The 24,922-nt window shown below is 49.1% G+C and overlaps 1 protein-coding gene and 1 long non-coding RNA gene across 13 annotated transcripts in view; one reads left to right on the forward strand and one right to left on the reverse strand.

The window, feature by feature from the left end:
* Positions 1-22,456, forward strand: part of ACACA (acetyl-CoA carboxylase alpha) — a 118,850-nt gene extending 96,394 nt beyond the window's left edge. For 11 of the 12 annotated variants that reach the window (XM_032448510.2, XM_085521971.1, XM_032448512.2 and 8 more), the window contains 11 exons: positions 7-150; positions 849-969; positions 3,132-3,228; positions 5,088-5,184; positions 5,779-5,914; positions 9,688-9,865; positions 10,872-10,984; positions 17,227-17,381; positions 17,587-17,757; positions 19,496-19,632; positions 20,190-22,456. In XM_032448510.2, the coding sequence (XP_032304401.2) occupies positions 7-150; positions 849-969; positions 3,132-3,228; positions 5,088-5,184; positions 5,779-5,914; positions 9,688-9,865; positions 10,872-10,984; positions 17,227-17,381; positions 17,587-17,757; positions 19,496-19,632; positions 20,190-20,316 (1,476 nt within the window). In that variant the 3' untranslated portion in view covers positions 20,317-22,456. The remainder of the gene's footprint in view (positions 1-6; positions 151-848; positions 970-3,131; positions 3,229-5,087; positions 5,185-5,778; positions 5,915-9,687; positions 9,866-10,871; positions 10,985-17,226; positions 17,382-17,586; positions 17,758-19,495; positions 19,633-20,189) is intronic. The other variant, XM_085521972.1, reaches the window with a different exon arrangement.
* On the reverse strand, positions 5,513-7,912 carry LOC146757376 (uncharacterized). The gene is made up of 2 exons (XR_014936442.1): positions 7,629-7,912; positions 5,513-6,030 (listed from the first exon to the last, which is right to left on the reverse strand). It is a non-coding gene; the product is annotated as an uncharacterized LOC146757376 (long non-coding RNA).
* Positions 22,457-24,922: the final 2,466 nt, after the last annotated feature.

Here is a 24,922-nt window from a genome sequence, read left to right on the forward strand (position 1 = left end):
TTCCAGGTGCTGGGACGGGAGGTATACACCTCCAACAACCAGCTGGGAGGGATCCAGATCATGCACAACAATGGGGTGACCCACGGCACCGTGTGCGACGATTTTGAAGGAGTCTACACTATTCTGCTGTGGCTTTCCTACATGCCCAAGGTAATTCTTGGCCCCACGGGAGCATGGCACGTCACTCCCTGTTCTCTTTGTTCACAGGGCTATGGGAGGAGAGCAGTCTAATACTTTATTTATCTTCTATTTGTAGCAAAACATTGTGGTACTGAACTCCACAGTGCAGTTTCTGACCTGCAAAGCTGGGATGAGGGCAGCCCGGCACTGCTGGGTGTCCTTCCACATCACATCCCTGGTGTCCTGTCTTTAGTACTTTCAGTGGCAGGACTTGATGTCAGCAGTGGGTTGTCTTTTCCTGGAAAGGCTCTAAAAGTTCCTCTCTGAGGCAGTAATTTGTAGGAGCTGATGTATGTGTGTTAGCTGCTCTGCAGCCAGGAAGGCAGTAAGAACACACAGGTCACCTTCCTTCAGAGACTGCATGAATGAGTCTGGTGGCCTGATCACCTTTAGAAATTAAATTGCAACCCTTTGCAAATGCTCTCAGTGCCTGAAGTTCAGGAGCAAGTAAAGCACAGTGCATACCAGATGGTGCTGAAGCTGAGGGGTTTTGAGAGTTTTTGGAGCACCCTGGAAGTTGCTTCAGACCCCTCCCAAGGCTCTGAGATCGTATGTTACAGGGTTGTACTTTGTGGTTGACAGAGGACTCCAACCAGGTGCTTTAGATTTGGTGTTTGGTGCAAAGCCACAAAGAATTACTACTTTAAATATTTTTCTTTTTTCCTTAGAGCGTATACAGCCCTGTTCCTATCCTCAAGGTCAAGGATCCTATAGACAGAACCATAGACTTTGTTCCTACCAAGACTCCCTATGATCCTCGCTGGATGCTGGCTGGACGCCCAAATCCAAGTATGTAGATCTTTGGTGGTCAGGACGTGCTGTTTTGTGTCTTGGTTCAAGACACTCAAGGCTCCACATCTGTTAATGCTTTGTCAATGATCCAATTTCAGCATCAAATTATTATTACTCTGGTGCAGTTCAATGCCTGTTGTGCAGTTAGAATTCCAAAAACTAAAGTATGAAGGTATGTTAGCAAATGGAGCAGGAGGCCTTGTGTGCTAACCCTGCGAATCTGGATCTTTTTTCTGTGGTACTTTGGGACTTGAGTGAAGCCAGGTGCATTCTGAAGCCTATTCTGTCTGTCTGTATGTCTATCTATCGATCTATCTATCTGTTCTGTCTGGAGATTCTCTGCATCTGCTTCCAGACTTGAAGCTTTCCATTCTGCCTCTGCCCCCAGCCAGACACCCCGTGAACGTGGGTAGTTAAAAAGGATCAGACTGGTTGGAATGGGAAGAGAAGTCCAAGGTCTTCACCCTAATACATTTCAGAGCTTATGAAATGATCAGTTCTAAGGGATTTAGATGCAATATACAAAGATAGTGTGTAAATTCCAAGTGCTTGGGAACATTTACAACTTATAGTTACTATTGTAGACTTTCTTTTTGTGGTTCAGAGGAAAGTGCAGCTACAAAAGTCTTTACGTTTGAGGAATTGCACGGCATTCCTGCAGGTCTTGGAGATTAAATACATTGGAAACACTGCCAACCAGTGAACCCCCGCGCATGCACTTGGGGCTGTGCGGCCTGTGTACGTACAAGCTGCTAACTGGGTGACCATTACGCCTGCTGTTATTAATGAGTTTGGGGGGCTAAAATGAGATTTGTGATAAACTAAGTTTTCTGTTTTTGGATAATATTTTTTCATCATCTCTCAAGTAATTCATCCAGCTGTCTGAGTGCAGCAAACGCTGCCTTCCAAATCGAGTGACTTCAGATTTTAATTTAGTGGAAGCGTTAAGGAAAGCAGATGATTCCCTGTGATAAGTTAAAGCAGATATCTCCTAGGTGAAAAGTTAAAGCCATTTATTAGAGGAGATATTGCCGTGATATTCTTCAAACTGACGCCCGACACGAGGCCAGAATCTAAACGATCAGCTTTGGGCTCACGATAAAGAGATAATTTTGAAATGGATGGTCACATTTTACAGTGGGGCCACAGAGGCAGGGAATGTAGAACACAGTAATTACAAGTTTGGTCTTGATAAAACACTCTCCATCCTATTTAAGTCAGCAGAGGTTAGCTTGCTTGGATCTCCACTTTTAATTGGTTTTGGACTTGGGTTTGCAGAAGCAAAGGTGCTTGTTCAGATTAAAGCATTCCTCAGAAGCTCCGTGCCAAGGGGTAAAGATGCGGAGAGTTTTTTTGTTGGTTTTTCCTTTTTTGGCAAAAGCTTCACGAAGTCTCAGAGAGGAGCAGACTGCCACAGAATGAGTTTTGTACCCATTTGGTGGGCAGTGCCTTGGCAGCATTGTGCTCTTCAGGGGTTTGATTTCCTCGAGGCACTGGGAAGTGGCTGCCTCCTCTGCGCCAATGAATTGGTCTGATAGTGCATGGTGACTCCTAAAGCATGCTTCAGTTTATGGGATGCATCTGGTATCAGTACGGAGTGAGCAGGCTTTCAATATGCAGCACTTTACTCCAGGTTTTCCCAAGGAACGTGTGAAGCTCACAGATGTGCCATCTCATTTTCAAGTGTTAGGAATTTTTTGGCATTTCTATGCGGGAGATATCAGGCAGAAGCAAGAGAAAACTGCGAGCTGAGTTTTAAAATAGAAATAGGCCTTTTGAAAAACATCTTTAATGACTTTGCTGCCTTTTGACAAATGTTTGTCCTATCTCGAAAAAAAAAAGTTATTTATTTAAAAGCATGCAAAGTCCCTCTGCTATCTGAACCCCATCGTTTAACAATAAATGATGCTTTTGCTGATAAATGACTGTCTTTATGCAGACTAGCAAATGAAATAAGACATGATGGCTGAAGGCAGACAAATGCTCAGCTGTCTAATGTTCCCTTGTATTATAATCTGTTTAGAATAAAATAAATAAATACATCACAAAGCAGCACCGCGTTCTCCGGTTGGCGTTTTTAAGCAAGTTTCTGTCACTCCTTTTGTATTCTGACTTTTTCCTCCCACCTCTGATGTCTCCATTTTTCCCCTTCCTTTTAGGTCAAAAAGGACAATGGCAGAGTGGTTTCTTTGACAATGGCTCATTCCTGGAGATCATGCAGCCCTGGGCACAGACGGTTGTGGTTGGCAGAGCAAGGTAAATGCCGACAGACTTCTCAGGCGTTTGTGGAAATCATGTTTTCATCATGCGTTACTTTTTTTTTTCTTTCTGGAACCTCATTTCAAAGTTGATAGTAAAAATAAGTCATTACTTGAATAGGATACTTGTTTACCACACAAACGGGGCATGCACTGATCATTGCTCCTGTTTTGCTTGGAGGTGACATGCACGAAAGCCAAAAAGAGAGAGATTGTGAAAAATGATGTAAGGCAAAACCTGCTTCTCTGGGTATGTGGTCGCAGTGAGAACTTCCTGCAGCTGTAAGCCAAAGGGAGGGTGCACAGCTTAGTGCTCTGAGGTCACGCTTGACTTGCAAGAGAAGTTTAGCTAAAACTGGAACAAATTACAAGAGACCTGCAACAGAAGAGCTTAACATTGAGAATTGCATGGATTCACTTGCAGCATTTTCTGAAGCAGCACCTGATGATCTCAGGTTTCTTCTATGCTGCAGAGATGTGCAACAAAATGGGACTGAGACTTCCTTAGGACTCTCCTAGAGCAGAACATGATCAGGAGGCTGTCCATTTCCTTAGATCCCACATCAGAATGTGGGCTGCTCCTGCCTGACCGAAGGGCTCTGAGCAGCTCAGCTCAGCCCTGCCGTCCCCCAGTGGCTCCATGTCTGTGACCGCTGCTGGTCCCAGGGGTTCCACTCCACTCAGAACATTGTCTGATCCTTGTACATCATTGAAAGGAACCTACAATACCCTCAGACTCCACTCCTAACTGCAGCATGTAACCTCAGGTTGTCCTGTGACCTTTTGATACACTTCAGTATTTTTATCTGCCATCTGTAACACGCTCAAGTTTTATCTCACGAGTTACTCTAATCTTGTAAAGGCTTTTAGCTTGAGCAGTATTCCAGGGAAAAGAAGCAACCAGTGATTGACAAAGCTGGAAGGTCTCTGTCCTGGCTGGTGCTCGGCCCCTCTTGCAATTCCTTCTGACAAATTCCAAGTTGCTCTGGGTTCTCCCATGCTCACACATATATAACACAAATGAAACTGGCTTCTTTTGAAAGCAGCGGCACTTTGAAAAAACAAATACGAATATATTCTTCTGGGATTGTTACTATAAGTGCTGCCAAAACTCATCTTTTGTATGTATGTTTGGAATATGTGTGCTGTTGGCTGTAAATTGTCTTTTATTATTCTATGGCAACTTGTCCAGGGACACACTATAAAACAAGATGTAGCATCTTCATGTGCTAGCCTGATAAAATTTATATGAAGTATAATGGAAAACAGAAGTTGTTTTGAGCTGTTTTCAAGTTCAATAAATAACTGTAATACTTGGATAAAGATGTTCTTTATTAGGTCACATGGGCCCTAATATAGAAGTTATAAGTTACCGATTTAAGACGGCTTCTGCAATTACGGGTATCTGGGCAGACTCTTAATCATAGTGAATGGGAATGTTCTCAGCCCCCTGGTGCCCATCGGCCGTGCTGTCCCTCCTCGGGTGGCTGCAGGAGCAGCTCTCTGGGATGGAGGCAGCGAGGCAGGCAGCCCCAAACGCAGCCCCAAACCTCTGTGCAGCGCCGCCAGCAAGAGGGACTTGTAGCAGCAGCACAGGAGTGATGAGTTCTATCCTGTTTCATTCTCAGTGAGGCATGTGGCAGTTTTTAGAACTAGGTTTTGCTCTGAGAACCCTAAATTCAGCTCTGAAATTACCCAGCTGCATGCCTAAACTCTTCAAAAAGGCCACAGCGCGGCCTCCTCCTCCTCCATTTGCATGCACTTATTTGTCTCTTCTGAGTATTTTGATGGGAATTGGAAAAATTGTCCAGTTGTGTAACAGTGAAAATACGGATTTTGATGTGTGTCACCTTTCAGGCTGGGAGGAATACCTGTAGGAGTAGTTGCCGTAGAAACCAGAACAGTGGAGCTGAGCATCCCTGCTGATCCCGCAAACCTGGACTCGGAGGCCAAGGTCAGCTGAGTGTGTGTGGTTGTCCTCTATGAACGTCTCTAAGAAAAGAGCATTTGTTGTGGTGGTGGTGGGGGTTTCTTTCAAATACAGTACACAAAGTAGAGCTAGTCCTTGGTGGGATGGTCATGTTGGCTGTTTGCTCCATGTTTCCCAGTAGTTCTGTGGGCTGAGATGTGGGGAGTGGGGCATTGGAAACATCATTTCCCAGTTCCCTGGCTGTGACCGTAGTGTTTCATGCTCTTGCTGCTTTGACATTTTGCTTTTCTCCTGCCTGATTTCACAGCTGTGGCCCCACATCATCTCTTCTGGGTCTTCTCCTTTGCATATCTTTTTCTTTCTCCTTCACTTCGTTACAGCAGTCAAAGCATCAGGCTTCCTATGCCATCTCCCCATGGGAAGAACAGCGACATCGCTCCTTCTGATTCTGGTGACAGAAGGATTGTCCCAGTTTTATTGTTGGCAAGCAGATCCTGTGCATTTTGTGTGCACTGCATTGATGGTTCCACATTGCAATTATTGCTGCAACCGTTTCTGTATTTTTTGTGCTGACTCCATGGGCAGTGGAGGACTGACTGTTCTTTCTCATTCCCACAGATAATCCAGCAGGCTGGTCAGGTGTGGTTCCCCGACTCTGCCTTTAAGACAGCCCAGGCCATCAATGACTTCAACAGGGAGGGGCTGCCTCTGATGGTCTTTGCCAACTGGAGAGGCTTCTCTGGTGGCATGAAAGGTAATGGCCACTTGTGTGCTCTGATGGTGTCCTGTAGGGTGGTGCTGTGGTACCTGTGGTGGTGGCAAAAGGTTTTGTTCCTTTTCTTCCTTCTTGGCTCTTGTCTTTAATGGCCACTGTGGGAATAACACCAAATTTGCCAAGTGAAAATCTGAAATCAGGTTCTTTTCAGTGTAACAACACTATTTTATTTTTATACATACCCTTATTGGAGGGTTACAGGAACTGACCAGACCAGCTGCAGTGAGAACAGGTAATTGGACTGTAACTGTGGGCTGGTTGCTAACAAAATTTACAGCTGCCAACCTGGGCTAATTAAGCAGTAATCTCAGGAAACCCCTTCTGCTTTATATCCTGCCTCAACTTAGAACTGGGGCTGGTTAAGCCAGCAGTACTGGGTAATGGAACGGCACGTTGTACCGAGAGGGAGCACTGTCCTGCTGATGGTTTCTCACCCTGGTAGCACTGTGTGTGTCGGGATGGACTCCCCGTCCCAGGCGGTCCTTTTGGTGGCAGTGCCTGCTCAGTTATAAAACTGCTCAGTTAATGTAGTGGCAGTTAGACTTCTGTACCACATATTGCTGTTTGAAATTCTGCAAAGTGCCAGGAACGTGAGATTGATACTATAAAATTTAAATAAGTGAAGGATTACGGCCTTTTACCTGCATGCAGCGCTTTGCACACAGAAGGAACATTACAGGCCCACTAACAGCAGGAGTTCCCAGTGGGGAGGGCTGCCGTTGTGACAGTGTGAGTGTTCCTCAGAAACTGTGAAGCTTCTGAGCTGGAACCAGAGCCCAGGGTGGAAAAGAAGGTGCTCATTTGTGGGAAGATGCCAGTACTGCACTGTGCATCCCCAGAGACCTGCACTGCAGCTCACGGCAGAGCACGGAGACACTGAGCTGCTGCAGGGTGTGCTGTACCGGCCATGCTCTGCTATGGCCTTTGCTGGGGCCTGGTGGCAGCCCTGCTCCCTGCTGAGGCTCACCGTGCTCCTCGGGGCTGTGTTGGCAGTGTTGGTTTCAGCGCTGCCTGGGGATTATGCAGGGAGGGAAAATAAACAATTATGCCACCCCTCAGTGCACACAAACACACTGCCAGGAGCCGGCTGCACTGTGGGTAAAATGACTCCAAAATTGTGTGTAATGAGTAGGAAAAGATTAGAGACAGCTCTTGCTATGCTGAAAATTGACATTAGCAGAGGGGGGAAAAGGCAAAAAAAAAAAAGCAAGCAGAGGAAAAAAGCCCAACCCCTTTACTCGTCGGCCTAGGAGGTCCGATTCGGGCAGTGAAATAAATAAAGGAAGCACAGAAATGGAGGTGGCTCACAACGCGCCGGCGCTTCCCCAGCGAGCGGTGCCTGGCCGGGAGGCTCCTCGGCATAATGCAAAATTAAATTATAAAAACTGGCTTGAATATTTAGATGGAGGAGCCATTTGGAAGTGGTTTATTTAGGCGAACCGGCAGTGACCCACGACGGGGAGACATCAAGCATGAAATTTACTGGAAATTAGCACCGGGGTCTTGGACTCGGCATGAATAGTTTGATAGCATGCAAATCCCCGCGACATCAACGGCAGCGCTGCTTGTGCTACAGGGTCACTCGCGGTTGGGTTTTCATGTTTCACTTATTATTTTTCCCTGGGACAGGTTATAAATAACAATAAAAAAAAATCTAAGCGGAAGGAAAGGGCTGTTTTAAATCTCTGATTACCTGGTGCTGAACGGCGGTGCTGCTCTATATAATGGGTTTACGAGGTTCATTATGTGTCTGCGGCCAACATGCACCCGGTGTTTACCTTCGGGTCCTATCTGCTAATCCAGCCAAGCTGATGAGATCCGTTCCAGCTTCGGAGGTTCGGGGCACGCTGCCCATCATGCACAAAGCTGCCTGCACCGATCCAGCACTGCATCCCAGTGCTGCTGTTTGCACACGCAGGGAAAGGTCGGTGCGCAGCAGGCGCCGGTGCACGCTGCAGGCACAGCGTGGGGAGGTGTGCTGTGAGCACTCTGTCCTGCTGAATAACAAGCACTGCTCTTCCTGGGGGACTCCTGCAGCATCGCTGCTTTGCTCGGCTTTAAATGAGAACAGGGCTGAGTTTTGGCCCAGAAATTTCATGTTTAATTCTAGTTTCGCTAATCCTAACATAAGCAGGTAGTTTATAGCCTGTCTGAAGGCAGGAAGGGGCATGTGGGAAGGCAGAAATTGGCCTTGGTGGAAGTTTTTAGTGTGCAAGAGAAACCTGGAGTGTAAATCTTTATACCAAATCTGAGGCACAACGTGCTGGGATCTGGCAGTGGAGCTCTGCAGTGCAGGGTCCCCAGGGGAGCAGATGTGAACGTGGGGAGCTGTGTCTGCCTCTGCTGCACCCCACATCCCTCTGCAAAAGGGATGCCTCTCTTCCAGGACTTAACCTGAGTAAAATACAAACCCTTGGCAGGAGTGACAAATGGATTGCTAATTACACAATTATTTTATTATGTAGCTCTAGTAAAAAATGTCTAGTAAAGAATTAATTCAGTTAAAATAATTTGAATCGAGCAATTATTTTCTTAACACTAGAATTAGCTGAAAGTACTTCAAGTGGTTTATTACTAGTGCTACATAATAAAATAATTGTGTAATTAGTAATAAATTTGTCACCCTTTTTGAGGTCTTTTTCTTTGCTCAGGACAAATGGAAAGGTTGGAGCTCTGGTTGGTTCCAGGCCCCGCTGCTCTGCCAGAATTCACAGTCAGTCACAACTAGTGGAAATAGATCGTACTCCTCCTTAATGGCATTTGGCATCTCTTAAATGTTAGAAAATCCCTTTTCTTGGGTGTTTGGATAGTGACCTTGCAAATGAACTGGACAGAGCACATCAGAGCCTGTGGTACCGATAGACACATCTGTGTGTGATCTCTTACTGTGTGAGTATTTCTCAAAGAGCTGGGACTTAACTGTGTCTGTGCTGATGCTCCCCATTAAGTTGGGGGCTGTGATGTGCAGACCTGGGCTGGGGTCTGTCCTTCCCAGCAGTGGTTTGCTCGAGGGATGTAAGGATTTCAGGTGAACGCCGGCATCGGTCTATGACTGTGACTGCAGGTGTGGATGGAGTGTGGGGTGATGCAGGAAGGAATAATGGGAAGTGAATTGGGATGGGGAAGGAGGGGAAACTTGGCTGAATGCTGTGGAAATGGCTCTAAAGTACAAGAGCTGGTGGTTTGGGATTTCTCAATCGAGGCTTTAAGGAAGGAAGCACAGGATGGGGTCCCGTGTGGACAGAGATGGACCAGGTAATCCTGATAAGTGTTTCTCATTTCTTATATATCTGATTTGATGCTTCCAAATATAATTATGTGTAACAAAATATATGTATTCGAGGCTGCCTGTTTCCATTACAAACTACATCCATTACAAACAGTATCATCTCATATAAATTCTCATTGCCTTCATTCTTTTCTCTTTTATGTAAATCACCTTTGGGGCAGATACTTCCCGTGCTTTGTCTGTACCCAGTGGAGTTCTTCAGAATTTTAGCAAAATGCTTTGGATAGATTTTAGAGCCAGAAGAGGGGAGCAGAGATATTTCATGTCTGAACCCTCAGCACTCACTGGTTTTTATAAGGACATATAAGGATCTATAGGCGTGCACCTCCCTCCTGGGCACCCTGCCCTTGGCAAGGAACACCTGCTGGAGCTGTAGCATGGTAGGGGGTGTCCAGAACTGGGTGCTTGCATTCCTCTCTCCAGTTTGACCCACTGTGCCTGACGCTGTGTCCCTTTCCTGCAGACATGTACGACCAGGTGCTGAAGTTTGGTGCCTACATCGTGGATGGCCTGAGGGAGTACCGGCAGCCTGTGCTCATCTACATCCCACCACAGGCAGAGCTCAGGGGTGGATCCTGGGCTGTCATTGACCCCACCATCAACCCCCGGCACATGGAGATGTATGCGGACCGTGAGAGCAGGTAGGGCTGCTCGGAGCCTCCATGGCCAGGTAGGGCCAAGGCTGAGCATGGAGCTGTCACACTTGGTATTGTCTTCTCCATTGGGAGCATGGGATCATAGAACTGTTTGAGTTGGAAGGGACCATTAAAGGCACCCTGCAGTGCACAGGGACCCCCACAACCCCGGTGTGGTGCTCAGAGCCCCATCCCCTCATCTGCAGGGATCCCCCTGGATCTGCAGGGATGGAACACTGCCACCTCTCTGGGTCACTGCGCTCATTTTGTGAACTACAACTTGCATTGGTGAAGTCCTAGTTACAGCATGTAGAACAACAGGCAGGCTCTTGGGAGCACACTTTTAAATGAGAATCTCTAAAATACAATGATACTCCATCACTCAGAGGAGTAAACCAGCCCTCCCTGGACTGTCTGCAGGATGGGGGTGAGCCAGGAGGACAGGCACACAGTTAGTGGGGGATGGTACCTGCAGCCATCAGGAGCAGCAGGCAGGTTCTGGGCACACAGCCTGCATGTTGGCAGTGCTGAGCTGGGCTCTGCTGCCCTCAGCTCCTGTAGCCAAAAAGATAATTCTGGGAGCACTGCCGTCCTGTCCCTACACACTGCAGTGCATTTGTGATAATTCCCATCACCAGTGCTGCTCCACCACCTCAGCACTGACCTTCTTTTGCTCCTCTAATGAATGTGCTTGGTTAATTGATGTGTCACAAGGCTTTACCTTTTGGAGAAACTTTCATGTCACAGCTGACAGAGGCTGCCAGGAGCAGTGCTGGTGCCAGGCTGCGCTCTGTGCTGCTGGATGGGCACCTCCTGTGCAGCCTCATGTGCAGTGGCATTGGGTAAACCACAGCTGAGATTAGTTCTCTCTTGTTCTCCCTCTGTCTCCCTCCTCCCTTCTCTGCTTCTTTCTACATACTTTCCAAACAACATCAAACCATCCTGTTTTGTGTTTCCCCTTGTCTGATGGCCTGAACCTGCCTTTCTTTTCTCTTTTCCCATCACTGATCAGAGGAGGAATCCTGGAGCCAGAGGGGACGGTGGAAATCAAGTTCCGCAGGAAGGACCTGGTGAAGACAATGAGGCGAGTGGACCCCGTCTACATGCGGCTGGCGGAGCGGCTGGGTACGTGTGGTGGGCAGCGGAGCGTTCTGCTGCTGGCTAATGAGGGTGGGCACGGACCTTAAAAAGGGGCACTCAGGCATTTTATCAAATTCATGCTAATTTTTATTTACTGTCACCTAACTTGGGAAGAAAACCAGATGAGACAGGCTGCATGTATGGGTGTGTGAGAGGGGATCGGTGTGCACGTAGGGGGTGCTAGATAGAGGGCGTCTTTGTGAGCTGAATGTTTTAATTGATGGGTCTTTGCAGCAGACACTGGCTGCAGATGCTTGGCTCCAGTTTCCATCTCAGCAATTTTTGGCCAAACCCTCAGCTGGCATCATTTGGCGTAATTAAGAATTTGGCCATAGACTCTTTGGCTGTAGGACTGTCTCCGTGTGCCCGAGGCAGTTTGAGGTAACAGTGTCTGCTTTTCAGTTTTAAGAAAGCAAAAATAGACTCCTCACCTCCTTGGTAAAGGGGGTGCTTTGCAGTGCTCAGCAGCCATCGTGTCACTGTGTTGTTATTCCAGTCCCTGCCATTCCAAGCAATCCCAACACCTGGTATATGCCCAACAGCCCAAAATAGACCATTCAGCAAAATACACTTAATATCAGATGTGTACTCTCTCAGGAGAATAGACTCCTTAAAGAGTTCTTTACTGGCTCTTACTATAAGAGTATAATCTTACAGAGCCTCATTTTACCTCCAAAATTGAGCACATTTTAGTGGAGGAAGCAGGTTTCGTGGCCATGGTGTGAATTTCTAAAGCCTTCTGGGATCCTTCAGGAGGAGAAGCGTTCTGCAAATGACTGATAAATCGTCTCTGTTGCTGCAGTTACATTTTATTATTTGGCTTCTTTTAATTTATGGTAGTGCAACGATTTTTATACAAAACAAGTGTTCTGATACACCTTGGGAGGAGAATGGTAATTGTAAAGGGTGCTGGGAATGAGCACACTTGCTGAAAGTCAGCTTCTTGCTGATGTCTCTGATAGCATCAAAGACTTTTCTCTCTGATAGTGGTTTAAAAGTCTCTGTTTCCCCCTGTGGGTGTGCAGCAGGTGGGCAGTGTCCAGGCCTGGTGTGGGGCAGCGATTTGTCTGAGCTGGTCTGACTCCTGTGCATTCCTGCAGTGGGGAAAGGGGACACACAGCTGTCCCGTGGCTGTGCTGTTCTGTCTGTGTCTGCTGGAGTGGACAACCATCCCATTGTTTGTAGCTGCAGCAAAACCCATTTTGGCCCTATATGTTAGACTGACAGTGTTGGATATGATGCAGACAGACTGTGCCGAGTTGTGGGCACCCAGCAGGGGGTCCTGGTGGCTGTGGTGACCCTCACTTGGGGTGAGGGACTGCAGCTCATTCCCAGCTCCACTCCTGGTGCTGCATTCCTGGTCCCCAGCAGCCCACACAGCATTGCTGCCACAGGGGGTTGGATGTGATGGAGGAAGTGGGGAGCAGAGCTCATGGTGTGCTGGGAGCAGCCACAGTGTGCCACCCAGAGCCACGGCGAGGGGACAGGGATGGGAGCAGGTCTCTGCTGGGGGCTTTATGCCTGGCCAGAATGGGGGGGAGGCAGGAGCCGTGTGGGCATTTTCTGCCGCCTCTTCCTGTACAGGGCAATTACTCCCAGCAAACTCCATACACTTTAATTAAAATGACTGCAGCACAAGAGCAAGTCACTTACAACTGTACATAGGGAGAGCTCTAAAAGCTTCAGTCACTGATAAGCATCTCACTTAGATGGCTGTAATTGCTGCCAGCGTTGACGATCATTGCTGTTGTTTTGCTGCTAATTCCGTCCCATAGCAGGAAAGCTCAGATTGCAGGACACACTGAATTGCATAATTTTTTTTTTTATTATTTTTTTTTTTTTGCTGGTTTTCTTTCTGGCCAATTTAAAATTTGTCAAAGTCGGTCTTCTTCTGGATCACTGCCCTTTGATATTTCGCGCACTCCATTTGCCACAAACAAGCCGCAGGGCCGCAGTTCATGCTGACTCCAGCAGAAGCAGAGAAAGCTCCATTTATCTTACACTGCCTGCTGAATTCTTACTCATTAGCTGGGGGTTCACTGCCTCTCTTTAACCCCTGAGTGGCTGTCATCCCTCCCCGAGCTGCCTGCAGCAGGAGGTGCTTGGAGTGGGGAGTGGGGATGGACGCTCCCCTTGGAGGCATCTCCCTCCGCCGCGCTCCGGCTGCAGTGGGGGAGTGTGAGAGCAGCGGAGGCCGGCAGATATCGAATCATTTGACATAAATCTGTTCATTATCAATTCCCTGGCACTAGTCCTGAGATGTTTATTAGCCCCGCGTTGTATTGCGGTGTCACTCAGAGCTCTGCTCTTCCCAAACAGAGCGGAGGGGAGGAGGGAGGGCGGTCCCGTCCTGCCCGGATCGTTCCCCTGGGTGCGCTGAGTCGGACCGTGGCCGCAGCTCAGAGCATCACAGGGCTGCAATTCCTTTTATTTATTTGTTACAGCAGAACAGGTAGGAGTGGAATAAATACTAACTTTGCCGTGCAGATCCCAGGCATGCAATGCTTCAGTTGCATGGCGTAATGGAAACAAAAAGATGGGTGGAATGTGAAGGAATGGCAGAAGGTCTCCAGTTAGTGGGACTCAGTGTTACGTTATCAGCTATTCAGCATGGCAGAGGGGCAGTGCCTGAGATTCTCCTTACAGAAGTGGTGGGCTGTGTGCCCGTGTGAAGCTGTGTGCCCTGGATGCAGTTGTGCACTGTGGGAGGAGCGCTCTGTCTGCATTGGGAAGCAGAGGCAGCTCACACAGCCACCAGCCTGCAGTGCGGATGCTGTGCCATGGCCGGGCCCTCTCCCAGCTCCGGCTCAGGAAGGTGGATTGTGGCTCAGAGGTCCGGTAATTATTTTCTGGGGGTGGGTTGTTGCTCTGTGCTGTAATTAATCAAAATGCTGGTTGTTTTCTTGAGCAGTGACTAAGAAAAATGGGGTTGTAGTGGTGCCGTCTCTCAGGAAGTCTGGGACAAACGCAGTCAGTGCAGCTGTAACTTTTTGCCTTTGCTTCTATCTGCAAGTGCTGCTGCATTTAAGTGTTACTGTGCAGTCAGGAGCCCAGATGAGCAAGTGCTGATTGCTGCTACCTCTTCCAGCTGCATCCTGGGCCCCTCCCTGCAGGGCCGTAATGGATTCCCCCCAATACACTTCCAGGAGTCCCACATCCACGTGCTGTGTTGCTAACACAGAGCTCTGGGAGCAGGGTGGGACAGGACCAGGGCAGAGCACCGCGTGGTGCAGCTGCACAAAGCTATTTCAAGCCCATGTCATGAGCACGTGTGACCTTGACTGCTATTGCATATTGCACCTTTGTAACATAAATCCTACTGCATATTTAGTGAAGCAATTACAAGCAGTCTCATTTAAAGGAACAAGCGATGGCCCAAAGCCACCCACTGTGGGACGTGAGCTCACAGTGACCTTCCTGTCCCTGGCGGCTGCGCTGGGCTTCGTTGGGCAGCAGATGGGGAAAGGCAGAGGAAAAGAAGGTGAGATTTGTGGGGTGGTTGTGAGCGGGGTTAAAATAGACACGTCCTGATGTCACTGAGTGGCTCTACCTGGGAAGCAGCAGATCCCCAGGTGGGCCTGCGGGTGTGCAGCTGTGGCTGTGCCGAGACCTTGGGAGTGTTGGGAAGGGATGAGGGGATGGCCAAGGAAATGCTCTGCCACGCTGAGGCTGTGCAGAGGGCGAGGGAGAAAATCCCACGTTTTAACAGCTTAGAAACCATAAACCATCAAATTGATTCAGAAGCTGGCCGGCTTCCTGCAATCAGAGGGAACTTACAATAACATTTCTTGAAGTCATTTTGTCTAACCTGTTAAACTGGTCATATTTAAGAAAAGCGCTTGGCTACTAAATGTTATGGGAGGCTGTGATTCATTGGGCCTGTGGAGCCGCTCCCCAACGGCAGGAGCTTTATTGGAGGCGGGGGGCTGCTCCTGCAGAGGGGTGTTGTTTAATGGGGCACAAATCACAATAGTTTAGGTGTTGCTTTCTCTGCTGCGATGCCTCCCCTTAACTTTTGGAGAGCAGCATAAATTGATATTCAGCGTTGGAGAGCTGCGCCAGCGGATTTACTGCACACAGCTCCCATCTGTCTGCATGCGGGTCGGTGGCTGTGGGGGTGCCCTTCCCCATTGGGTCCTGACCCTCTCCCCTCAGAGTTTGAGCTTTTGCATCTCCTAACATGAACACAGGGCAATTTCTCAGCCTGCCCAAGGCAGTTCTGCAGTTGATCAAAGAAAGAGAGAAAACATGGTGGGATGAAGAGCTGGGAACTACGTGGTGCTGTGGTTGGGCTCTGCTGCAGAGGCACTTCAAGGCACCTCCAGCACCACCTGAGTGTGCCCCACATTGCTGCTGAGCAGGGAGGTCCTCCTTCCTTGACATCCCCGCTGCATGCCCTGCCACAGCACTGCTCCTTTGTTTCGCATTGATCAGCAGCTGATCCATACCTCCAGGTCTATAATGTTCCTATGATTTAAACGGTAACGCTTTCATTAACTGTCTGGTACCTTCAGAGCAAAGGAATCCCATATTTTAAACCTGCTCTCCCTGCCAGGTGAGATTTGTGGAAGGAGACTTTTCCCGAGAAATAAATAAATAAGGCCTGAGTGCTCTGAAAAGCCCCGAGGCCTCGAGATCTGCTTGGAAAGAAAGAAAACCATTCCAAGATATTTAATTGTACGGGGGGCTTACAGGATTGATCGAGAGCTTAGCTTTTTACAATAGTCCAGTGAATAAGAAATGCTCCTGACAAACGATCGATGATGGGATAATCACTCTTTATCCCCCCTCCTCATTGTTACCTTCTTTCTTTCAGGAGAACAGGGTTCAGAAGTCAAAAATCTTTATAGACGCCGCTTTTAAATTAAGCAGAAAATAGACATTGACATATTTGTTAATCTCACCTAAATCATTACCGGGCTCGGCTGCTCGGGGTGCACGGCGTGCATGGAGGCTGGGATCCAGCAGCAGCGTGGGCTCAAAGTGCACGTGTTGCCATTTGGAACAGGGCTGGAGGAACGGACGAGTTGAACGTGGATAAATACGTCTCATTCTTTATCCTGAAGGTTATGAGAGTCGCTGCTCTTAATTAAAAGCTTCTTACTAGTGCTGGAAAGGTTAGGCAGCATTTGTATTGGTAGGCACTCAGATGTGTGACTTGGGTAGGGAGCTTTGCTGGAGGGGCCGGGCAGCACGTGGCTGTGTGTTCCCAGGTGGAAGGGAAGCTCTGCGGGGACACGGCCATGCAGTGCTGAGGGGTGGGAGGTGTTGTGTTGAAAAGCTCAGTGGTTAATGTCATCAGTATTCCTGCCCTAATGATAAAAATTGAAACCCAGAACACTCAGTGGTGTTGGCACAGCACATGGTGCAGTTGGGATGCTCGGCTGACGGTGCTGGGGATGGATGGAGCTTCTGGCCCACTTCTCCCACTGACTGCTCTCACTTCTTTGTTTTGTGGCTCAGCTGCCCTCTGTGCAGCATCGCTCTCACAGCCCCATGCAGTTGGGTGGTGAGACCAATATGTAATTTGGCTCAGACTGCAATCTTTGCTTCAGTTGAACTGAGGTTGGCTCTAAGGACGCTGCCTCTGCACACAGACCTCATGCACAAGTGTTGGTGGCAGAGTTCTTGGCTTAGTCTGGTTCGTGCCCCTCGTGGGGTGAAATTAAGGCATTTTCCTTTTAATTCATGTTAATTGGAGTTTGGTCTTTTACAAATTCGTGAAAAATTATGAACGTCAGAGGACCGTGTCGTCTTAGAGTAGTTTTCCTTCCTTTCTGTCACTCTGTGGCTGGGAATGATGTGCTGGCTGCTGGTAAGTGGATGGTGTGAGGTGTCACTGCCTGCAGGAAAGCACGCAGCGGTGCTCAGTGGTCTCACACTGCCCAGGTTTTGGGCTGAAGTGAATGCTGTGCTGGAACATCATTCTTGTCAGGAGCAAGTCCAGTAAATCTGTCACTCAGCTGATGGCTCAACTCATTTGGCATTTAAATGGAACAGAGTTTCCATGGTGAAACCAGCCTTGGACCTCTTGCCTGAATATTGTTGGCAGGAAATCCAGGCTGGAGCACTTTGGTTTGATTGGGGAGCACTTGGCATGGCCTGGAGCTGATGGGCTGGCATTTCTCCTGGCCAAAGGCATCCCATGTACAGGAACAGGAGAAACCTCTGCTCCCTCTGCCTTGTCTTGTCAGAGGTTGCTGACCTGTGGCTGTGCCTGGTTGCAGGTACCCCTGAGCTGAGCGCTGCCGACCGAAAAGACCTGGAGAGCAAACTGAAGGAGCGGGAGGAGTTCCTGATTCCCATTTACCACCAGGTGGCCATGCAGTTTGCTGACCTGCACGACACACCGGGCCGCATGCAGGAGAAGGGTGCCATCACGGTGAGTGCACGGGGTTTGGCTCAGGGCAGTAACTCTGTTAGCAGGGTGGGGTGGCTGAGCAGGGACAGCTCTGTATTTCTTGTGTGAGTAGCACAACTGAGCGTATGAGTGAAAGCCTTCTGTTTCCATGGGGAGCAATGCTTAAGCACTTCTCCGTGGAAATGCTGCCTCACTCATTTCTCCTTTTGATCTCTGTCCTGGGCAGGACATTCTGGACTGGAAAACATCCCGTACCTTCTTCTACTGGAGGCTGAGACGTCTTCTTCTGGAAGATGTGGTCAAAAAGAAGATCCATGATGCCAACCCTGAGCTGACCGACGGGCAGATCCAGGCCATGCTGAGACGCTGGTTTGTGGAAGTGGAAGGGACAGTAAAGGTAAGTGGAAACAACCTCATACCAAAGCTGTGGTCTTCCCTGGGTGTGTGAGTTCAGTGAAGTTCTCCCAGGTGGAACTTCATCTTTGGTTCTCAATTGTAATGTCCAAAACTATTTTGGGTGGTGGAAGAGAACTTCTGGGAACGTTCCAGATTGTGAGTTATTTCATGGGAATGCTACATTTCAGGCCAGGAAAGCACCCCCACTCAGTTTCAATAGGTTTCTCCCCAAGCATGTAACTACATAGCGCTACCATTATGAAAATGGGAGCATAAGGTGGGCAGCTCTGCTGGCAGAAGGAGGAAGGGCAGCCATGGGATGAAGGCAGCGTCCAGATGCTGCTGTCTGGCACAGCTGGCAGCGGACATCCTGCTCTCTGCCACCATCCCTTGGCCCCTCAGGGCACAACTCACTGCCAGGTTCAGCTGCCAGGGATGGGGGGGGGGGGGGGAGGTCACCTCAGCAGCATCCGCATCTGATGGCTGTGCTGAGGATTTCTTTAATTGTGCTTGAACTCTGAAGCTGACAATCTCTAAAGAGCAATCTCCAGCGCAGCTCTTAGGTTGTTTTTTGTCACAATCCTCCCATCTGAGTTCTTTATTTTATTTTATTTTATTTTTAAAGTCACAAACACTCAGGGGTTCCAGAAAGCAGGGGGGATATGAATGTGCTCTCTGGAGGGCAGCAGGCTTTCCAAGGTAGTGTCTGAGCGTCTTTAAAAGCGGGCATCTCGTTAGCTAATACATTACACCAATCAAGGAGAGTTATCTTAAGCCACAATTAATCTGCTCCCTGGCATATGTTGATAGGAAAGCATCATGCTGTTTCTTAATTAAAAGCAAACGGATTAAAAATGATTAATAAGAGTATTAAATATTCTCCTAAAGTAACAGCTTTGGGATTCTTGGGTAAATCTAGCTTTATGCAGGTCTGCAACCGTAAGGCGGCTGCTTGGGCTTTTCTTCCCTTCCCTGAAATCTTCCCAAGCGCCCTGCTTTGTATGCAGGGAGCGTCGCTGCCATGTCTGGGGGCAGCAGCAAGGAGCAAAAACTAACGAGTTTAAAATAATAATAAGAAAAAAAAAGCAACAATGAAATAAGCAGAATCTTTGGGTTGAAATGACATCACGAGGTTCAGAGAAGCTGCACACGTGATTTTGAAGGATAAAACCAAAACCAACGTGGTGGTTTGTGCGCTGCTGGGGTCCCCCTGTGCCCTGAGCCACCCCCTGACTGCAGAGCTCATTGTCATTCTGCCTTTGACTTTGTTAGTGATAACAGGGAAGGATAGTGCACCTTTAAATGACGAGCTTTGTGTTTAATTACCCAAATAAAATGACATAAATATGAATGAGTGCTAATGGTGGTACTTGCTTTTCCGGAAACCATTAACAAAACGATTCTTAAATGATTTGTAAAGAAAATGAGAGAAGAGAGGAGCGAGAAGGCTATTAGGCACCTAACACACTCCTGAATTATTATGTAGTCAACTACCTCGCAAATACCAGGTGAAATGATCTTGCAGAAGAAAATGGGGTTCTGTTGCCAGGTCTCCCTCCTGGAGGGCTGTGCAGCTGTGCTGGGCCTGGGATGCCACACAGGAGCTGCCCAGAGGTCAGCATCCGAGCCCCAGATTTCTTGAGTTGAATTAAATTTCCAGAGTGGTACGAGGGGAGCGGGTGCAAGCAGTGATGGGGCTGAATGAGGGGACAGTGGGTGACAGTGTGCTCTGTTGGCAGGCGTACCTGTGGGACAGCAATAAGGACCTGGTGGAGTGGCTGGAGAAGCAGCTGATGGAGGAGGAAGGAGTTCGCTCGGTTGTGGAGGAGAACATCAAGTACATCTCCAGGGACTATATCCTGAAGCAGATCCGCAGGTGAGCAGCTCCAGCCAGAACACCCGTATGGGGTCCACCCAGTGAGTTTTTTCCAGCCTTTGCAGGTGCTCAGTGCCATAAAATCACATTGAAACCCTTTTGATTCTAGCTTAGAACTGTAGCAAACACAGCCCTCCAGCACTAAGACACAGGTAAAGCAGATCTGTCCCTCCTGCCTTGTGAGCATTACCATCACATTTGTGCAGACGCTCATCCTTGCAGCTCCACGAGCAGAGCACTGCTTAGATTTGAAGAGATCCAACATAGATAACTAACTTGTGTGCGTATTAGAGTGCAGGTCTCTTAGCTTTGCCTAGGGGAGGGCGCTGACACACAGAGCAACGTCACCCACTTCAGCACGGCATCTCCAGGCATTTCTGCCCATTCCTCTGCCTGTGCTGCAGTGACTGGGGCTCTGTGATGCCCAGCAGGGAGCTGTGCCCATGCCCTGCCAGCAGCTCCCAGGAGTAGCTGAGGAGCCCATCTGTCAGCGATCCCTGACAGAGCTGTCAGATGAGGGCTGGGGCTGCCAGCACTGAACTCTCTCCTCTTTGCAGCCTGGTCCAGGCCAACCCGGAGGTTGCCATGGATTCGATCGTGCACATGACCCAGCATATATCACCCACCCAGCGAGCGGAGATCGTGCGGATCCTCTCCACAATGGACTCGCCTTCTTCAACGTAAGAGCATCGATTTCCTGCACTGCCCCCTGCTCGGTACAGTGGAAGGGAAAAAAAAAAGAAAAAAAAAAAAACCAACAAAAAAAAAAGCAAAGCTGAGAATTGCCCTTTGTGTGCTGTACCGAGACGGGGAGGCTCAGGGAAAGGCTGCAAAAGTGACATTTTTAGTTTCTCGAATCAGACTGACCGGAGGAAGTGTTTCCTTTGGCCAGAGACACCAGGAAGATGCACAAACACAAGCGCCTGCAGGATTCAGTTACAGCTGTCTTAACTGTACCGTATTTATTTAACAAAGTGGGACTGGACCAACGCAGCTCAGCCACCACCAAAAGCACCACGGCCGGGCAATGATGGGTACAGCTGTACTGTACCATGAGCTCTGGGCATAGCAAAGTGGTGGGGCTCCCACGCTGCACCCCGTGCCCCCCGTCTGCTCCTCACACACAGCCTGGAGTGCTGGTGACTGCCAGCTTTACCTGCAGGAGTGTTTGCTGTGGGCTCAGGATGCGCTCTGCCTTTGGGAGTGGTGGGAGCTCCTCGGTCCATGTGGTCAGAGAAAACTCTCCTGTGTGCTGTGGCTGAGCAGTGGCACTGCTGGCAGCACTCTTGTCTCTGTCAACCCCTGTGGGCCTCGTTTCAAACATCTGTGTTACAACAGAACGTGGAGCGGGGCAGGCAGTGCTGCCACACTGCCAGGAGGGCTCCAGAATGGGGATGGGGGGGGTTGGAGCCCTGTGTGCTCTGCCTGTGTGCCCAGCTCCATCAGAAGGGCACAGTCATGGTGTGGAAAAACCCTTCTAGGAGGAGATAAAGGATGAGTAAAAATGTGGCTGTTTGGCCATTTCTGCTTCTCCTCCCCTACTTACTGTGAGGAGCAACAGCCGTGGGGCAGCCCCACTGTTGCATATACTTTAAAGTGCTAATTAATTCTTTCCATGTGGATAGGTGACTTGAAGCAGAAAGCAGCTACAACCTGCCAAGGCAAGAGAGGGATGAGTCAAATACACGGATGGGGTTAGAACTGCAATGGGTAAAGTTGGTTCAGTGCACCTGAGCTTTTCTTCTGCACCAGCCTCTGCCCCAGAGCTGCTGGAGAGCACAAGAACTGCCTTGTTCACATAAGACAGAATTAAACAGAAAGAAGGGGTGGGAGGGTGGGAATTTGGTAATCAATCACATTGTTTAACACCCAGTGGCAGCTCCACCTGTTGCAGTGACCTCTCCAGCCGCTCTGGGCAGGGGCTGCTCGCTGCCTGCAGGGGGCTGAGCCAGCCCAGGGCTCAGCTGAGCACTAAGGAGAGCAGAGGAGCAGGAACTCTGCGAAAAGTAGAACCGGGGCTTACACCAATGATTGTCTTAAATGTATTCCAGAATTTACACTTCCTCTTTTAGCATAGGGTGAATCAGAAGGGATGTTTTTATGAGAGAATTAATTACAAAGCCAGTGCCTCATACCTGTGCTCTTTCCCTCTCAAGTGCTGCTCCCCCCTCCTGTGCACAGCAGCTGCAGTGCTGTAAGACTGAGGTGCAGTGCTGGGGTTATTCTGCTCCTCAAGAGGACCAGGAGCTGCCACCCAAAGGACAAACCACGTCCTGATAGTTCAGCACCCTCACTTGATTTAAAAGACTATTCTTTCCCCTACAGTCCCCAAAGATGCTTTTACTTACTTATGCCAATCCGGTTTGCAGCCAGACACAAGGACAGACAGAGAATGTCTCAGCCAGGCAGGACTGCATGGGGTGCCTCACCAGGGACTGCTACGTGGTGGTGTCACACACAGGTCTGTTACCACCCTTTCTGCAGGTGTTAATGGGAGAGGTCCTGGTGCCCACCCTGCTATGCCTTGTGCTGGGGGGGAGCTGCAGCTGCCAAACTCTTCTGCCTGCTGGGCAAAAGCAGCCCCCTGCAGCTCAGTGTTAGGGGCTCAGGCACCTCTTAATGTGGGGGTAAAGCAGCTGTTGGTGAATGCTGGAGCCCAGCAGCACAGCGCTGGCGGTGCCCAGCCCCGTCCATGTGTGTGGGTTGGGCTGTGGGTGGGGGGGGTCAGGCGCTGCGGGAACCCCCCCTCAGTACGTGCAGTTCTTGCTGGTGCTGACGTATTTCACTTTACCTCAGTTTCTTTTAATAAAAAGAATGAATTACATCTCTCTGCTGCCAGGAGTGTAAGTCTGTCACCCCTCGTCCTGGGCACCACAGCTGTGCACACTGAGCCTCACACAGGTGCTCCCACCCCCAGATTCCTTCTTTAACACTGAGTTACTGCAGCACATGGGGGGGCAGCTCTGCAGGGGCTGGCAGCCTCCCATTAACCCCCCCCAGGGAGGTGGCACAGCAGCACACACCTGGGCATGACCCGCCGGGAGCTCAGCTGTGGGCCTTCCCTGCTCACCTTCCTACCAACCACCTCTTCCAGGTTCCCCTTATTAAAGGTTCACATGAAAGTTTGATGTGTGAAACTGGACAACGTGAGCCAGGAGAAGCCCAGCGGTTGTTTTGTGCCAGAATCCTGATAGGTAAAAGCACAAATCACCTTAACAAACAAACATAACATAACTGGGGGGGAGGGAAGAGACAGAGGGGGCTTTGGACTCCAGAAATGCATTTAAAACTCTTTAGCCTAAAATATCTACATATTAAAACGCCAAGAAAAGAAGTACCAAAGCTGTAAGCTCTCAAAAGCCCGAGATCAAAGTGCCATCATCTTTTAATGTAAACCTTTTGTTGCATCAACAGTCTTAAGAGGGATGAGAGACATCAAAATAAAAACTGAGACAAACGGTGGCTTTGTAGCTGGTTTTTGTTTTAGTCTCTCCTCTCAATTTGGGCCATGAAATAGGTCAGCTCCATTACTGATCAGCCTTCCCACAAATATTTAACACAAATTGAATTGCACACCCAATACCCATCACAATTACGGCGGGCACAATAACTAAATTAGCAATTCAACAAAATAATTGGAAATGCGATTCTCTCCATTCCGCAGCCTCCCTGCGGGGCTTTGGCCGATCTATGGGGGGAAAACTCTGCTTTACTAATTCTGCAGCTAATTAGAGACACTTGTAAATGAAGTTGTTTGTCTGAAAGTTGAAATTCTTTGCTGTTGTGGGGTTTTGGGGGGGGGAAAGGATTCAGAGGAGCCCTTCACACCGCCCCATCACTCCCGCATCACACAGCACACCTGGCTGCTGAGCAGAGGTACCTGCCTGGGTGTGCAGGCACTCATTAAGAGCTGTATCATGAATGAATAAAGGATGAATATTCCATTGGGAAAATAAAATACACCTCGCCGCCGTTAATTGGCATCATTAGGAAAACTTGGTGGCAATCACTTTGGAGAGCTGTGCTCTCTCTGACCAGCACACACAGCTGCTGCCTACACCTGGCTGCACAGTGACCACTGCCAGCAACGCGTGCTGACCTCCCCCTGAAGGGCAGCAGGGCTGGAGCTGCAGGGCCGTGCAGGTGGAGGGGGCAGCGGGCAGAGAAGCCTGCTTAAACACTGATAAGTGAATTCAAAAGCATGCTTAGCGGGGCTTTGCCTCTTATCTCTTCAAACAATACGAACGAGAAGTTATCACGTTTAAAGTGTTGCACATTACCCTTTTTAACACTACATCCAGCTCTCAAAATGTAAAATAATAATACCCAGAGCTTTGGTGCTGCCACGTTAAAGGACACAGGAGTCAGAGCAGCCGCCCCGCAGAGCAGCCTGCCCTCCTGCCAGCACAGCAGACCCCAACAGGGCAGGGGCAGGTGCTCCCTGCCAGCCATCCGTAATGCCTGCCCTGACAGTGCGAGCAGCGTGAAACCATTCCAGCGACACAAAGTTTGGAAGCAGCTAATTTACTCCCCTTGATGCCTTTCAGAATTGCGGTTATTAAACCATGAGATTTTAATGATGTCAGACGACCACACAGCTCTGCTGCCGCTCAGGAAAGCAGCGCAGGTATCGCTAAGGGGAGGGGAACTGGTGGGATGAGGCAGAGCAGCACCTACATCCTCCTGTTCACTTTCCAGCCCTGGGTGTCACACACACCCCCATCTCTCTGCAGCTCAGCACGTTCTGTGCTGTGGCAGACTGCTCAATACACGGCGTGACATGCCAGGAAGCTATTTACTGGAAGCAGGTAACTAGAAAGGAGACTTAAAGCTGTAATGAAGAGGTGCAAAAAGGATTAATTAATACCAGATCTGCAGACAGCTCTGGGGAAACGATGGAGCTACAAAATCTCACTGCTGCTGCCCCGTGCTGAGGCACCAGGCTGTGTAGCAGCTCTCACCCAGGCCCTGTGGACAGCAATGCAGCTCCAGCACCCATCCCATCACTGAGACAAACACCCACCGTCCCCTGGAGGGCTGAGCACCACGTCCTGCCTGCAGGGCCATGCAGCCCCCGAGGAACCCACAGTGCTTTTGTGGAGCCACATCAAAACTGCTGTGCGAGGAAGGGAAATTCAGAGATTAAATGGACAAAAATATCACCTGATTTAATTGCAGCAGTACCTGCATGCTCGTAACCAGCTGTGATCTATTCACACCTCAGACCTACAGTCAGCCCACACATTTAGATGTAGTGAAGCTACAAACTTACTCCAAACCTGAACGAGTG

Source organism: Coturnix japonica, chromosome 22 (assembly GCF_054131305.1).
Source record: "Coturnix japonica strain WE chromosome 22, WE-NBRP24, whole genome shotgun sequence".
Taxonomy (NCBI): domain Eukaryota; kingdom Metazoa; phylum Chordata; class Aves; order Galliformes; family Phasianidae; genus Coturnix; species Coturnix japonica.